The sequence below is a fragment of the Oxyura jamaicensis genome, chromosome Z (genome assembly GCF_011077185.1).
Source record: "Oxyura jamaicensis isolate SHBP4307 breed ruddy duck chromosome Z, BPBGC_Ojam_1.0, whole genome shotgun sequence".
NCBI classification, from domain to species: domain Eukaryota; kingdom Metazoa; phylum Chordata; class Aves; order Anseriformes; family Anatidae; genus Oxyura; species Oxyura jamaicensis.
Genome location: NC_048926.1, coordinates 624,409 through 638,534, shown reverse-complemented (window position 1 = coordinate 638,534; position 14,126 = coordinate 624,409). Strand labels below are relative to the sequence as shown.

At 46.4% G+C, this 14,126-nt stretch overlaps 1 protein-coding gene across 3 annotated transcripts in view; it reads left to right on the top strand.

The window, feature by feature from the left end:
• The window catches only part of WDR7 (WD repeat domain 7), a 105,959-nt gene extending 99,094 nt beyond the window's left edge, over window positions 1-6,865 (top strand). For 2 of the 3 annotated variants that reach the window (XM_035309534.1, XM_035309533.1), the window contains 2 exons: window positions 3,701-3,805; window positions 6,532-6,865. In XM_035309534.1, the coding sequence (XP_035165425.1) occupies window positions 3,701-3,805; window positions 6,532-6,735 (309 nt within the window). In that variant the 3' untranslated portion in view covers window positions 6,736-6,865. Of the gene's footprint in view, window positions 1-3,700; window positions 3,828-4,218; window positions 4,430-6,531 lie in introns of those variants that run through there. The other variant, XM_035309535.1, reaches the window with a different exon arrangement.
• Window positions 6,866-14,126: the final 7,261 nt, after the last annotated feature.

The window sequence follows — 14,126 nt, the reverse complement described above, 5'->3', positions numbered from 1 at the left end:
ACCTCTTTGCACTGAGGATTTAAAATAATTAACGTTTCATCTCACAAAATACTATTAACCTGGAGAAAATCTTAAGCACTTTTTTCTCCCGTTTTCATTGGTATTCTGACCTTAACCAGAATTCTTATTTAAAACTGCTTTCCTAGAAGTTACAGCACGAAGTTCAGCCTATGAGCTGTTGAAGCCTCCTTTAAAAGCATAATTGTCACGGAGATAAAGATTTCAGTAACAATGCTGAGTTACCTGGCACATACTCATGCAGATGTTCTGAGATGCTACTACGTTATCATGTACCTCTCTTTAAACCACCATGGCATTGGTTTCATAGATGAAAACCTTCCTGCTGGTATCAGGGGCTGACCGGTTTATACGTGTGGTGTATTTGGTTGCCGTGTGGGTTTTGATGGTGCCACACAAAACTCTCAAACTGACGGGAAGATTCCCGGAGTGAGAGCATAACCCCGGTGTGTGGGGGGTGGGCTGCGTGGGTCGGGGGGAGCCACGAGCACGCGTGGGTGGCAGTCACAGTTTCAGGGGATGCAGGGCTAGCTCTGGGCTGTTCTACAGAGATGCTGAAATGGTCGGGCTGCACATTTTGGAAACATTTCGAAAACATCCTGTAACACTTGGATGGGTGCAGCTGTCATCTAATTTTTTCTGGATTAAGTTCGGTCGAGAAAGAAGCTGCCTCATTTTCTGGTTGTCATTTGCCCAGGAAGTAAAAGCAAATTGTAATGAGGGAATCACAGCAGGAGAACCTCCTAACAAATGAGAAGCATATATTGACTGACAGCCGGCATGCCATTTCGGTGATAAATGTATTTTTATACACTGCTGTTCAAGGTCACTTTCTGCTCTCGTTGCATGCTGCCTGTCAGATCATGCAAGTCACATTTTAATACTGAGTAATAGTAATGGTTGATGCAAAATTGTATTAGTGTAAGATTAAAAATTAAGTTATGTATGTTATTAAGTTAAACTTTTTAATATATGTGCTTTGACTTTATCTTGATGCTATTGAGAAGCCACTTGAAGGACAGGAAGAAAAATTAATTTAAGGATTTAAATATACTTTTTCTCAGTATAGTCCTGAAATTTTTACTGCAATTGCTATTATTACTTGAAAGAACACGGAAATTTAATTATTAGAAATACTGAAATTATTTCAATTTATGCTATATTAGATAAGTCTACTAGATTGCTTGGAGAGTTGGGATTGTGAAAGCCTTTGAAGGGGCATCACGGAAGAATTTATATGTGGTATGAGAAGTGAGATGACATTTCACCTTTCTTTTCAGGTGAAGCTGTTTAGTTTTGCTAGCTGTGTTTTCATAAAATGTGCTCAGTGTGTACACACAGACCATGGTCTTGGAACATCTCATGTGCTTGGATTTTGAAGGACAATTGAAAAAAAAAAAATGAAAGAAAGGTTTTATCGGGCACACTTCTGTTCCAGCGGAACTTAGACCGAAGCTAACAGGGTTTGGGAAACCACACATTCAACATGGGCTGCGTACAACGCAGTCCTTCTGTATTTATGTTGTAATTATACATTGAAAGAGAGAGTGGCGATGATCGCAAGGTGGAAAAAAATAAAAATAACCAGGGAAAGAAAAGAAAAATGCGACCTGGGCATAGCACATTGCTGCCTTGCTAAGGTGCTGTTCATCTCTGTGACTGAAACCAGGAGCAGATGAGCAGGAGCTGCGATGGCTTCTTTGCTTTTACAGCAGTCTTTGTAAGTATTTATTGGTATCTACTCACTGCCCAGGTCTGCCATTTTTATCTTCATTTCAAAGACCTGTGCAATTTGGGCTCTGTGTGTGTTTCATGGGTCTTTGTACCCCATGTTAGCATTCAAATTCAAATTCCAATTTTTAATTTAATTAAAAAAAAAAAAAACACTCTTCTTTGCATGATATAGAATCAGTCAGTGCATGTCACTGCCAGAGGAGACCACAAAGAGGTCTGTGCATGTCAGTAAAGCACTACTGCCCTGCGCATCTTTGTGCGGGTGGTGTTTGGCCGTGACAAACCTCTCGTTTTGTTTCCCGCACGATGCGGGCTGGAAGGGTAGTGCTTCTGGGGGATGCAGGAGGCATGCTGCTCTCTCAGTAAGTGATTTTTTGTTTGTTTCATTTTAGTTAAGGTACCCCTAGAGACTGGGGAGATAAATATCTAATAATAAATGTGGCGGAATATTGCTGTGTCTCCGTAGCAGTGTATAAGTTACTTTATCAATTTAAAGTATGCATTTCGGTGTATTTATTAAAATAAAATTGCTGCAGTGATACAGCACTTATTTTTTATGTCACCTTTAACAGAATAATGCAGTTCAACGCAGAGTTTGCTAAATATTGGACTTAGAATGAGGCTGTCATAGCTCCAGTATATCATGTGTTAGAGGGCCGCGGCGGTGGCAGGTGCAGAAGTCAAATAGTCTCCCAGGAGCGTCCTCCCATTAAAAAACAATTGGTTGGGCAGTGGGAAACTACAAGCAGCTGCACTTTGTCCCACCCCGCCTGCCGGTCAAAATTGAGACCGTTTTCTAACCAATATTGCACAGATTTTTGCATACTTTTATAATATATATATATAATTACTTCAGAGCAGGAAAACTGCACATCATCCGTGCGTGCCGTAGAAGTGGTGCTGCCGAAGCGCTGCTGTCCTAATCCAAGTCTGAACTCCAAAGGGACGGGTGCAAGCAGAGTATTTTGAACAAGCAGCAATAATTCGGTTTTGTTATGCTTATTCGCTTGCCTAAGAAACAGAAGATGAGCGTTGCAAAGTACACATTTAGATAGAGCACTAAAAAATAAATCTTGGCTTGAAAGGATTAGCATCAATTAGAGAAGCACTCGCTTTAAATAACAAAGCACGTTAATTCCCCTAAGGATTGTACTTATTGGAACACATTTTCAGTAGTAAAAAGAGCAACAAGTGTGCAAGTACTATTGATTTTCCACCTTTGTATTACCAAAACATTTTTTATTGACAAGTATTACTTGCTTGTTAAGTGCTGCACAGTTTGATGGGACTAAAGGCTGGATCATCTAATTAATTGCCCTTTCAAATCTCCATCCTAAACTGTGGTGATTACATTAAAGACATAGGTTTGGGATTCCATTTGACTTCATTCAACTTGTACGTGATAAGCAATAAATAAATATATTAACGGGTTGTTAGTATTAGCCTAGCTTTAGGAGCAGTGTGCCATCTCAGTACGTCCGTGCCTTTTAGTGTCCAGCAGCTGGCTGCAGGGACACTACTTTTATTTTCACAGTCTAGTTTTTGTCGATGAATATTACAAAGTCTTTTTTCCACACATGTAAAGTCCTGCCAACTTGAAGCTGGCACAGAGCCTCTTCGTGCAGAAGGAGCAGCCGCTGCATATTTTACCAGGAAATAGTTTGTGCATGTCACTGCTGTTTTCTTTATGGTAATCCAGTGGAAAATGCACACACAGCCTGTGTGTGTCATACCTGAAATTCAAGACCTAAGCTTCAACGGTGAAACAGGAGGAAGAGGCTTCTGCATACAGAGTTTGCTTTTTCCCTGACTAGTGGTCTACTCAAGTCTTCCAAAAACTTGCTAGGAGTTCAGCTGCTGTTGCATTTGTTACTTACAAGCCTGTTGAGCATGGCCGTGGTGCAGAGTAACGAACGCTCTTGGTTTCTGCTCTCTCCCCTCTCGCTAGACGATCCATGGTCACAAAGGGCCCATAACTGCAGTGGCTTTTGCTCCTGACGGCCGGTACCTCGCCACCTACTCCAACTCCGACAGCCACCTCTCCTTCTGGCAGGTAAGGACTGTTACTGTGAGCCTGCGGGAGTGTCACACCCCCGTGTCCCCTGGAGGGCCGGTCACACTCCGTGTGCTTTCACACAGCCCAGGTACACGCTGGGCAAGTGCGTGCACACCTGGGTTACAGCACACAGACCTCTTGCAGCACGAACTCTCCAGAAGCTTTCCTTTTTCCAATGTTTTGCAGTGCTGTCTAGCCACCCGAGTTTGTTGTGCATGGCTGCTTTTCTATTTTTTCAGTGTGCAGGTCTTTTTCTATTATTGTTTCTGCTCAAACATTCCTCGCGGTTATCACCCGATGTGGGAGGAGGGCTTGTTTGCATACAGATCAGTATGTAACTTCAGGGCAATCAAAGAGCAGTCTCAAATGTTAGGCTTTGTCCTATTTGATGTGTGAATCTGAAACTGCTGTAACAGTTTCACCCACCTAAAGCATCCACCTGATGAGACTCAGGGCCAGGAGACCCCCAGCTAGTTCTCAACAGGCCAGGGCAGATGCTTCTGCTCCCATTCTCGGTCCCATCCCCATCAGTAGGCATTTTCCTTTAGCTTCTGGAACCTTGTATAGAAGAATACCTTCAAGACATTCCTCTATTTTATTTTTTATTAAACATGATGCAGAACTATTAAGGTGATCACTGGTCCCGTTACTGCTCAGCAGCCACAGCTGCTCTGCCTCGAGCCCGCGTGCCGTACTGTCAGGGAGCTGTGCTCCACTGCACCGCGCGCTGTGGAGCTGCCTTCCATTTCCATAATAAGGCTGGAAACGGGAAAGCTGGGGGAGAAACGATACAAAGAGGGGCTGAAATGGGAGAAACAGAGGATCAGACCACCATTTTGTGAAGTATCTAGATAATTTATCTTTTTTTTTTTTTTAACATGAGCAATTCTTTTTGCCTCTGTGATCCCATGTCAGTAGGAGTATTTTTGTTAGTTGTGGATAGATAAACATGTAGCTTGGTGGGACAGATTGCCACAGAAGAGGCCTTTACTGCTGCCTACATTCCCTAGGTAGCATTTTTTTCTTCCTTCAAATGGCCTTAGCCTTAAAAATGGATCTGAACAAGCATTTTATGCAGACTATCAAAATAATGTAGTTTTGCAGTAATAATCAGACTGTAAAGCAGAACTCAGTATACCCATAATTACCAGCTAGTCTTTAACGTAGTTCCCTCATTTTGATGCCATTCATTAGTTCTACAGGTGCCATGCTAATTATTAAATTACTATCTCTCACTACATTGTGTGCTTTCTGAAACAGCAAACGAGAACAGCAAGAATCTCCATCCATCAGTTACATTTATTTAATTTAAGTGCTCAGGGAAAATCTGGAAAGCAATCAGACCAGATCTTGTAGAATTGGCAGGAAAAAAAAATCAGTCACGCACGTGTTTTAAATTGTGAGCTGCCACATTCTTCCAGGTGTATAAATGCTCACGTTAAAGTGGCTTTTACATAAAGAGTTAAATATACCTACACATTTAGTTTTAAAATGTGACCTCGTGCACTAGTGATTTTTTTCCCTTCTGTGTTCTATTTGGCACTATTATTAATGCAGGAAAATCAGTAACATTAGTCATCTTAAAAGGGTTATTACTCAAGATGATTTAAATTGTGAAAATGTCAGTGGTGCTTGCATGCTCCCTGCTAGAGATGCCATGATTTACACTCTCTGACACCATTCTGCTGCTGAGAAGAGCCAGGAAAAAGTAATGGCTCGTACTTTGCCCTGATCAGAATTCAGAGCGTGCCATCAGCAGTAACGCGCCTTCCCTGTCCCAGGGATGCAGCGAGGCGGGCCGTGGAAATCCTGGGATTGCGGTGCCTAGGGATGGGAAGGTTTTCCGGAGGAAAGGAGTGTTTTGGAAGCTGTGGAGGTCTGTGTGTCTTGGTGGGTTAGAGCAGCAAATCTCATTTTTGAAAACATGGAGCTAGACAGCATGCATCAGTAACTGGCCTGCTTTCCAGAGGGTATAACACAGCGAGTATCTCCTGAATGGTTTGTTTATTCTCCAGAAAATGATAAAACTCTTGATGTTTAACATTTGCTTATTAGCATTTCATGTTTCTCCTCAAATTTTAAATAAAAACCTTTAATAACAAGGCCATACAAATAAGGTATAAGTGATACTTTTCACCATACTGAATAAGCTATGCAATTTTCCTAGCTAGTTTATTGATTTAGATCTCACAATTCTATTTGAAAAAGATACAGTCAAGGAGAACGCTAATAAAAAAATTACATGGGAAAAACAGGGAGATGAAGTGGTCACTGATTGCTAAACTTCACTGAGTCCTGTGCATAGGAGGGAAGTTTTAACAGGTTCTTGACTGTAATTGGTCTTCCATTTAGTCACATACACTCGTCACCTTTCTCTTGTCTTGGGGGGATGAAGGGGTGCGTAGCTGTAAAGATGTTGCTCACAGTACTGGGCGGTAACATGCTTACAGCTAGGGTGACTCCAAGAGCTCCCCACACGGGAGAGCAGTGCCACGTGCCAAGTGACTTTATTCAGTGTCCTGCAGCCCTGTGTGCTGTGGTCACTAACACCACCAGGACCAGTGAGCGTGCTGCCGAACCTCTCAGCTGCTCTCCCATCGAATGGCGTTGCTTGGCCCCTGCAATGAGACGCTAATTACGGCTGGTGCGGGTGGGCAGGGCACCGGGTGGGTTCCCCGCTGGTGTTGGGGTGGCACGGGGGTGACACGGGGCTGTCTCCACAGATGAACACGTCCCTGCTGGGCAGCATCGGGATGCTCAACTCGGCGCCGCAGCTGCGCTGCATCAAGACGTACCAGGTGCCGCCCGTGCAGCCGGCCTCCCCCGGCTCGCACAACGCGCTGCGGCTGGCCCGCCTCATCTGGACCTCCAACCGCAACGTCATCCTCATGGCTCACGACGGCAAGGAGCACCGCTTCATGGTCTAGGGGAAGCCGCCCGCGCTAGAAACACATTTCTGTCTCCAAACCCCGTGTAATTCTCCCTTTCTTTGTCTCTGTGCTCCACACACCGATCGCCCCCCAGCGCCCCACGGACCGGCCAGGCTGCGGCGGCTCGGCCCGGCTCGGCTCTGCCGGGCGGACACGGACACGGACACGGGGTGGTTTCTCCCCGTGGCAGGGAGAGGATGGCTTCTGGGGAGGTCCCGGTTGCTCGGTGCAGCGGCAGCACGAGACCCAGTCACGCCGTGACCGCGCTCCGAGGCCTGGGCAGCGGCCGCAGGCATCACCCCGGGCTCCTTCGCTGGGGGCCGAGCCCACGCGGCTGCCTCCTCAAACACGCTTGTGGAACCTCGGTGTTTACCAAAAAGGCTGTGTTTACATGGACTTTCTTCTAGTGACCACTGAATGATCGCTGGGTGACGCCCCTTAGAGCTAGCCTGTTAATGAGGGCCTAATTAACTCGGGATCGTGAGGAACTGAGAGTGCAGGAGCGAGGGGCCTGTGCTCTGAGCAGAAGGGTCACGTTTCCTCACGAAAACACGGAGGTTTGGAGTCAGAAGTGCTGCTGTGCTCAGGCGTTGCTTGCTGTAGTCTGGAAGAAAGAGTTACAATCCACGTGTAAATATTAAAAAATCTCTCTAAGATGGAATAGCAAACTTGAACAAAGGAGTATTTATATATAAAGGTGTTTTTTGCTACCAGTGAAGGTATTTATTTAAAAAGAGAGAGAAAAAGCTTTTTCTTCCAAAAGCCGCTCCCATTTGTGCTGGACCCTGCGTGGAAAGCGGGCCGTGCGCGTGCGCTCCGTGGGCTGGCCTCGCCCAGAGACCGGGGGAAACGCTCCCAGGGGGAGACAGCACAAATGGCACGAAAAATTGTGAAAAAGGGGTAAGTTATTTGAGTGGATGTATGGAAACAGTTTCCTCAGTGGGAATATTCCTGTGTAACGTTAGCTGTGACTGTGTTTCCTTCTTACATATCTAATTTTATGAAATATTTAATCGTGTGAAAGTATGCTGGTTTATGCTCACAGTAAAGAAAAAAATCTATAAAATACTATTTTATTTAAACATATTGATGTATATGTTTGTATAGCTTTTTCTTTGCCATTTTTGTCTGAAGAGCTCGCAGAAGTAAGAAGGCTGTCCTTACATGGTAAAGTAAAAATGGTACTCATAGAATCCTCCCTTCCCCAAAAGGAATAAATTAATTTTTAAAATGGCTTCTAAATTTAAAAAGCATTGATTTTTTTTTTATTATTTTATTTAGGTGGTCTGTGTAGTACACTGTAGATGAAAGTGAGGTTTACAGTCCAGAAGCTACATATCTGCTTGCTGTTTAAAAATTAAAAAATAAAAAAGCGCAAGAAATCAAGACCATTAGGAATGTTTAACACAAACTGCCGTAAAATTTAATCCTTGTATCTGGCGGGAATGTAGACTATAGTAGAGAACTCTGTCGTAGAATATCAGGGTCTTTTCTAAGTGAACTAATGCAACGTGCATGTACATTGTGTTTATAAAGATATACATGTAACCTTGGCGATTAAAGGAAAAAAGAGCTGACAGAGACTTCCATCTGTAGGCTCTAACATTCGGTTTAGGCGTGTGAGGGAGGCGTTAGGGTGCCCCGTAAGCATTCCCAGAGGTATTCCAGGATCCGATCCCATCGGTTACGTTCGGGTACATCTCACGACCTGTGTATGTGTTTACTTTCAGAAACAAACTGCGGCCCCAGCGGGAACAGCGGGCCGTAGCCCTCCAGTGATTTCCTTTGTGGTACAGTGAACAAACATCTTGAATTATATATGCATTAAAATGTTTGTTTTGAGGTAGAAGTGTAATGGATTTTCTTAAGTGCGAAGGAGAGGCAGCCGTCTTCCTCCCAGTCCCGCAAACCAAGCAGCAGAGGCGCTGGCAGCGAGCAGTCCGGCGGTGGAGGAGCGTGCTCAGCCCGCGGCGCCCATCTCCGGGCAGCCGGGCTCGGTCTGGTCCTCACCCAGCCTGCAGCCCCTGCGGGTCCTCCCCGCAGACACCTCCCGTTTACCTGCCTAAACACAGCCCCTGCTTCGGTGACTTTGTTAGCGCTAGTCCTCAACTTCTTCACAGCCTCCATCTCTCAGCACTGCTGTAAAATCTGTATTGTCATTCCGGTGTAAGCTTTTAGTGCTCTATTGATTTGTTAGTGCTGTATTTGGACTTGTCCTTGTAAATGTGGAGACGTATGTGGCTTCATTGGCAGTTTACAAGCAAAAGATGACATGATGGGACACCTGTATGAAAATGTTGTAATGATGGAAGTCACCATCTATGGTAAATGATTGAAGTGTCTGCCTCCCAAGCAACTTCTGAATCCACTCCCCATCTGCTGTATGTATTGAACCACCTGGTGTAAATATGCTTGTGAAATAAAACTGAATTGTATTGAAGAGTGTTGTTGTTGTGGCATCAGCCTGATGGCATGCGGATAATTTCCTGCATTTATTTCTTGAGCCAGTAATCTGAGGTTTTTTCACCATACAAGAAACACATTTTTCAATTGAGGACCAGAAGTGGAGTCAGTCACGCAGAAGGCACTGAGAGCCCTCCGTACAAAAGGCAGAGGTAGGATGGTGCTGGGAATAAAGTTCTCAGCTCCCGAAGCAGCATAGCTAAAGCAAACAAAGGAATTGTCTTCCAGAAATTCATCAACATCGGTGTTTACAAGGTGATACTTCCCTGTATTCGGTTCAGATTCCTCCAAAGAAAGTAATTAACACAAGCACTGAGATTTCCTAGCAAGGAGTGCAGCATTTGCCAAGTGTATTAAATATGCATTTGGGTTGGAATCTGCAACACACACTTCTTTTTTCTTTTTTCTTTTTCTTTTTTCTTTTTTTTTTTTTTTTTTTGATTGCAATTGGTTTTACTTGTGCAAGAAGCCTGAGCAGCTTGGGGCTGGCAGAGGTGCGTGTGCTGGTGCACTAGGGGCGGGTCTGAGGCCGGTCAGACATTACCGAACAGCCCTTCAGAACAAAGCAAACGGGGGAAAAAAAGAGAATTGGGTGAATCTTCAATTTTCACTGTGCACGAATGTGTTAAAATATCCGTGGCCCCGGGGTTTTCTTGTAGGTGAAATGCAGGCGGTAGCAGCTCTGTCGGGGATGCCGGCACGGATCCGGCATGGAGGGGCACGGCGCTGGCAGGGGGCAAAGCCAGGCAGCGCCGGGCGAACTTTCACCTTTCCCCTCGCTGGCTGACAGCAGAGCTGAGTGGTGAAAAATCAATACCTAGGAGCCAGGAGGGAAATATTTCCAACCTCTAACTAGAGAATGTATTTTGACAAGGCCAAGATAATCCAAGCTGCACAGGAGAAAGAGAAAAGAAGACTCATTTTTAAAGCTTGACACTTCAAGGTGTTTTTGTGCAACGCTTTAGAGAGCATCGATACGCACAAATACCAAAGGTCAGAAAGAAAAGCCAGAAGAATTTCAAAAATTAGATGTGCTGGTTTTTGCTGTTTACTTCGCAAAATATAAACTGTTTGATTTGTGTGTAGATATGTTCAAATGTAGTGAACCCGGGGAGCTCGGAGCTACAGTCTCCTCATTTAATAGAAATGAAAATATACCAGAGCCTGTATTGTACCTTAAGCAATTTGCCTATAAAAAGTGCGTGCCTATTTCCTGCGATATATCTGCATTCGGGGACATTAATTGTTTTTGATTTGGCATGATTGCATTTTGATGCAAAAGGATCAATATTTTTTTCATTTATGCAGCATCATTTTTTTGATAATTTAATATCTGGCTGCGCTCTCGAGTGCTGCACAAAGCGCTCAGAAGCACCGTGGCCCTTCCTGCGCTGCTGCTCTGAGGCTCTAGTCCAGGTCTGACCGGGCTGCAGGTGGCCACGACCATGCTTTGGGTGTCCCCATGGCAAGCAAGCAGGGCAGCGGGTTTGTCCCCAGCGTGGGACAAACCAAGGCAGGAGCGGTGTCCCCCCAGTGCCGTGGCCGTGCTGGCCAGGAGCTCCAGTCCCCATCCTGGCACTAGGTGTAAAACCACAGCTTTGACTTGGAGGGGTAAAGTCCCATCAAGGGAAATGTTGTCTGATGAATGCAATCCAGGGAAGTGTCTAGGATTAAGGTGTCGTGCTGATCAGGGTGGGAGGGCATGGTTAGTGGTCGGCAGTGGCATTTCCACGGGGCTGGGACCGGCAGGGCAGCGTGCGGGGACGGACTGACGGACGGACAGCTCTCGACACACAGGCGCAGAGGCGGAGGAAGAGTCAGAAGAGATCAAATGCGAAGGTGCTCTCTTTTCCAGCTTAAAAGAGCATGCATTAAGGCTGAGGGAGAGGAGCCAATACGGGGGAAGGTGATGGAGATAAGGAGTGATGTACTTTTACATTATTAATTGCGTATGCATGATTGCCTCCGAACTGTCACACAATATTCTGCTTGAACTGATGCAGTAGCGATTGCACACTAATTAGTGGGATTTGGAGTAAGATACTGGAAATGAGAAGCCACTTGAGATTTAGAGGAGAAAAAAGGAAGCAGCAGAACTCTACTGGACACTTCAAACTTGCTGCCTTTAGTCACGCGAGGCACGTGGGAGGCCTCCCCCCGCTGCCAGCCCCACAACCGCTCTCCGGAGCCTCGTGGGGCGCGTGGCCACGGGCTCTGCTGGTGCCCCCACGGGAGCGGGGAGCGGGGTGCCCAGCCTGCCAGCTGCGGGGCAAGGTTTGATTGCAACTGTGTGCATTTGGCTTCTGTCCTCTTCAAAGTGTGTCAGTCATGCATAGAAACAAAGCTCTTTGAAGATGCAGACCACTGAGGTCAGTGCAAACTACATCAAATGTATTGATCAAAGATTTTTTCCAAACAGCGTAATGTTCCTGTTTTACATTGCGTCTGCGTCTTGTGGCCCATCAGCATTCCTCGCAGCTGACTCAGAAATTCACCCACACGCATCCCGGCCTCCCAGACGGACGTGCAGGGCTGCGTGGGGGCTCTGATGCCCCGAGCACCAGGACAGCACCGTGCCGGGGGGCACAGCCGGGCCCCCGGGCTCAGCGTGGCTGGTGTGTGCAGGTTGAGGCGATGGAGAGCCCCGTTCCCAGCACGATGTGAAATGGATGGAAAGGACACGGTGCTCTTCGCATGAAGCAGGTTAACTGTGCGAAAGGGTTAGCAGAAGCTCACTCCCAGCACACCTCTGGATATGCTCCAAGATGCCAAGGCTCTGCTCACCAGGCAGGCATCGTCCTGGTGGTCTCACCGCCGCGGGGAGAGCAAGGCTTCCCTCTCCGTGTGGAGCTGGGTATGGCCAGGAGGCCACCAGTGCTTTGGAGTGGGCTGAATTTGGTCTCAAAGCCTTCTGTCCAGATAGAGCTACCAACCCCGCAGTTTTGCCTTCGTATGTGTATTCAGGACTTTTTCCTTAGTCCTGGCATGCTGAATTTCCACGCCTGCACATGTTGCAGTTCTCTCATGCAAACTTCATCTTTTGCAGCTTGAATGTCTGACTTCATGGTGGCAGCAGGGGGTCTAGGTGCTGATCACCGCCTGCTGCGCTCCGAAGTGCAGCAAGTCTCGATTCACAGGCTGGTGAATCTGTCCCGTCTGTGCCTGGCCTTCAGCAAACGCCACAACTTTAACAATAATCATACTTCTGTCTTAACAAAAATATCAGGAAAAATATGCACCAGGCAGTCCGAGCCTTCAGTGTGATAAATTGACACTTGATGGCAATAGTTGCCTGGAGTGCTCTTTGAACAGGAGGGCTCCTGGGGAACTTCCCTCTATCTCTGATGTCTGAAAATTAAAAATTAATCTTGTATGAAAAATTAAAAGGTGAAACTTTCTGCTGCAGCAGCATGGCTTTTTGAATGTTGATTTTGTTTTTAAAATGAAGGCTGAATGACATCTACGGGAAGATCACTGTTGGTTGTTACATTTAGAATATATGATTTTAATTGATTTCTGTAAATTGGAAACCAATTTGCAAGGGACTGGAGTAGCTTAAAATGAAGGGGGGGGTGGGGGGTGGGGGCAGGAGGGCAGATCTTTATTTACTGAAGTAACTGATTTTAAACAGGCATTAATTCACCCCTGTAGGGCTGCTCCCAGTTTATGATACCGTAGAAGCGGACTGCTGTCTTTATCATAAGCATCTGCCTATCTTGCAAGTTCAAATCTGATTTTTTGTTAAAGTTTGACAGCAGGGAGTGTGTTCCCCTTTGCTGTCGGGCCCTGCGTGTGCGCCTCGCGTTGACCTGCCCCCAAGGTGGTGACGGCAGGTGCCCGGGGAAATCCGGGTGAGGTTAACAGGAGCATTTCTGCTCGCTTCCTTTCAGGCCAGTGATGGGCACGGTCATCCCAGGGCCTGATGTACCTTGCCGTGGAGGCAAGGGTAAAGTCTCTGTCAATTGGTGGCGTTAGCAATACCTGATATAAACGTTACTCTTGATGAGCATCAGGGATACCACACGGCAGCTGCCACTGCACCAGGCTGCTTTTATGCTGCACGTTCTGAAATGTCGTGTACCTTGTTAAACAGTGACATTTCCAAAATCATTTGGTGCTCTGTGTCCAGCCCTCATGCCTCTCCACTGAAGGGCGTGGGGTGACACCATTTATAACTTCAGCCCAGACTGCAGTATGACTGATGTTTGTTCCATGCAGGTTTCACCAGAAGGTGAAGTCTTCTCCAGCAGCCCACAGGGCTGAGAGCAGCAGCGTGCCATTAGGGCCCGTTTCCCGGCAGTCCCAGACGGCGGGGAGAGCTTCAGGAGAAGGTGCTTTCTGCCTTGAAGGATAATGTCGACCCACCGTAATTATCTTGCTACTCCAGGAGGATCTTAAAGGTTGATTTTATAATATTTCAAGACAGAGGTTCTATGGTAATGAATTGCAATGAAATGCAAAGAAGCACGGAGCCAAACAGGCAGTGCTCTGCAGTGCGCAGCACCACTACAGAATCACAGAAAAAATCCTCAACAGAGACGTGGTTAAGATGTTAGACTGTGTATGATCGCTTCATTTGCAGCTCAGCCAGAAAGCGGATTAAAATTCATTTTAAAGCAATTACAGGTTTATTGCAGAAACAAACGCAGCTATTGTTCAGCTGATGGATTGGACGGCTTAAAGAGAAGGAGAACCAGGAGGATCAGGAGCAGAACAAATGGAGGCCCCTGCAAGTCACAGGCAATGAGCTCTCCCCACCGACACCACCAGCAGAGATCTCCATGCGGGGACGTTCTGTAAAACCTCCACAGGACAGGAGTGCCCTGCCTTGGAGGAGGGACCTGACCTCGGCCCCGCTGCTCGGGGCAAGCCCCAGGCCCGGTACCGAGCCCGTTTGCTGCCTCCAGCCCAGGGCAGGGGCTCGC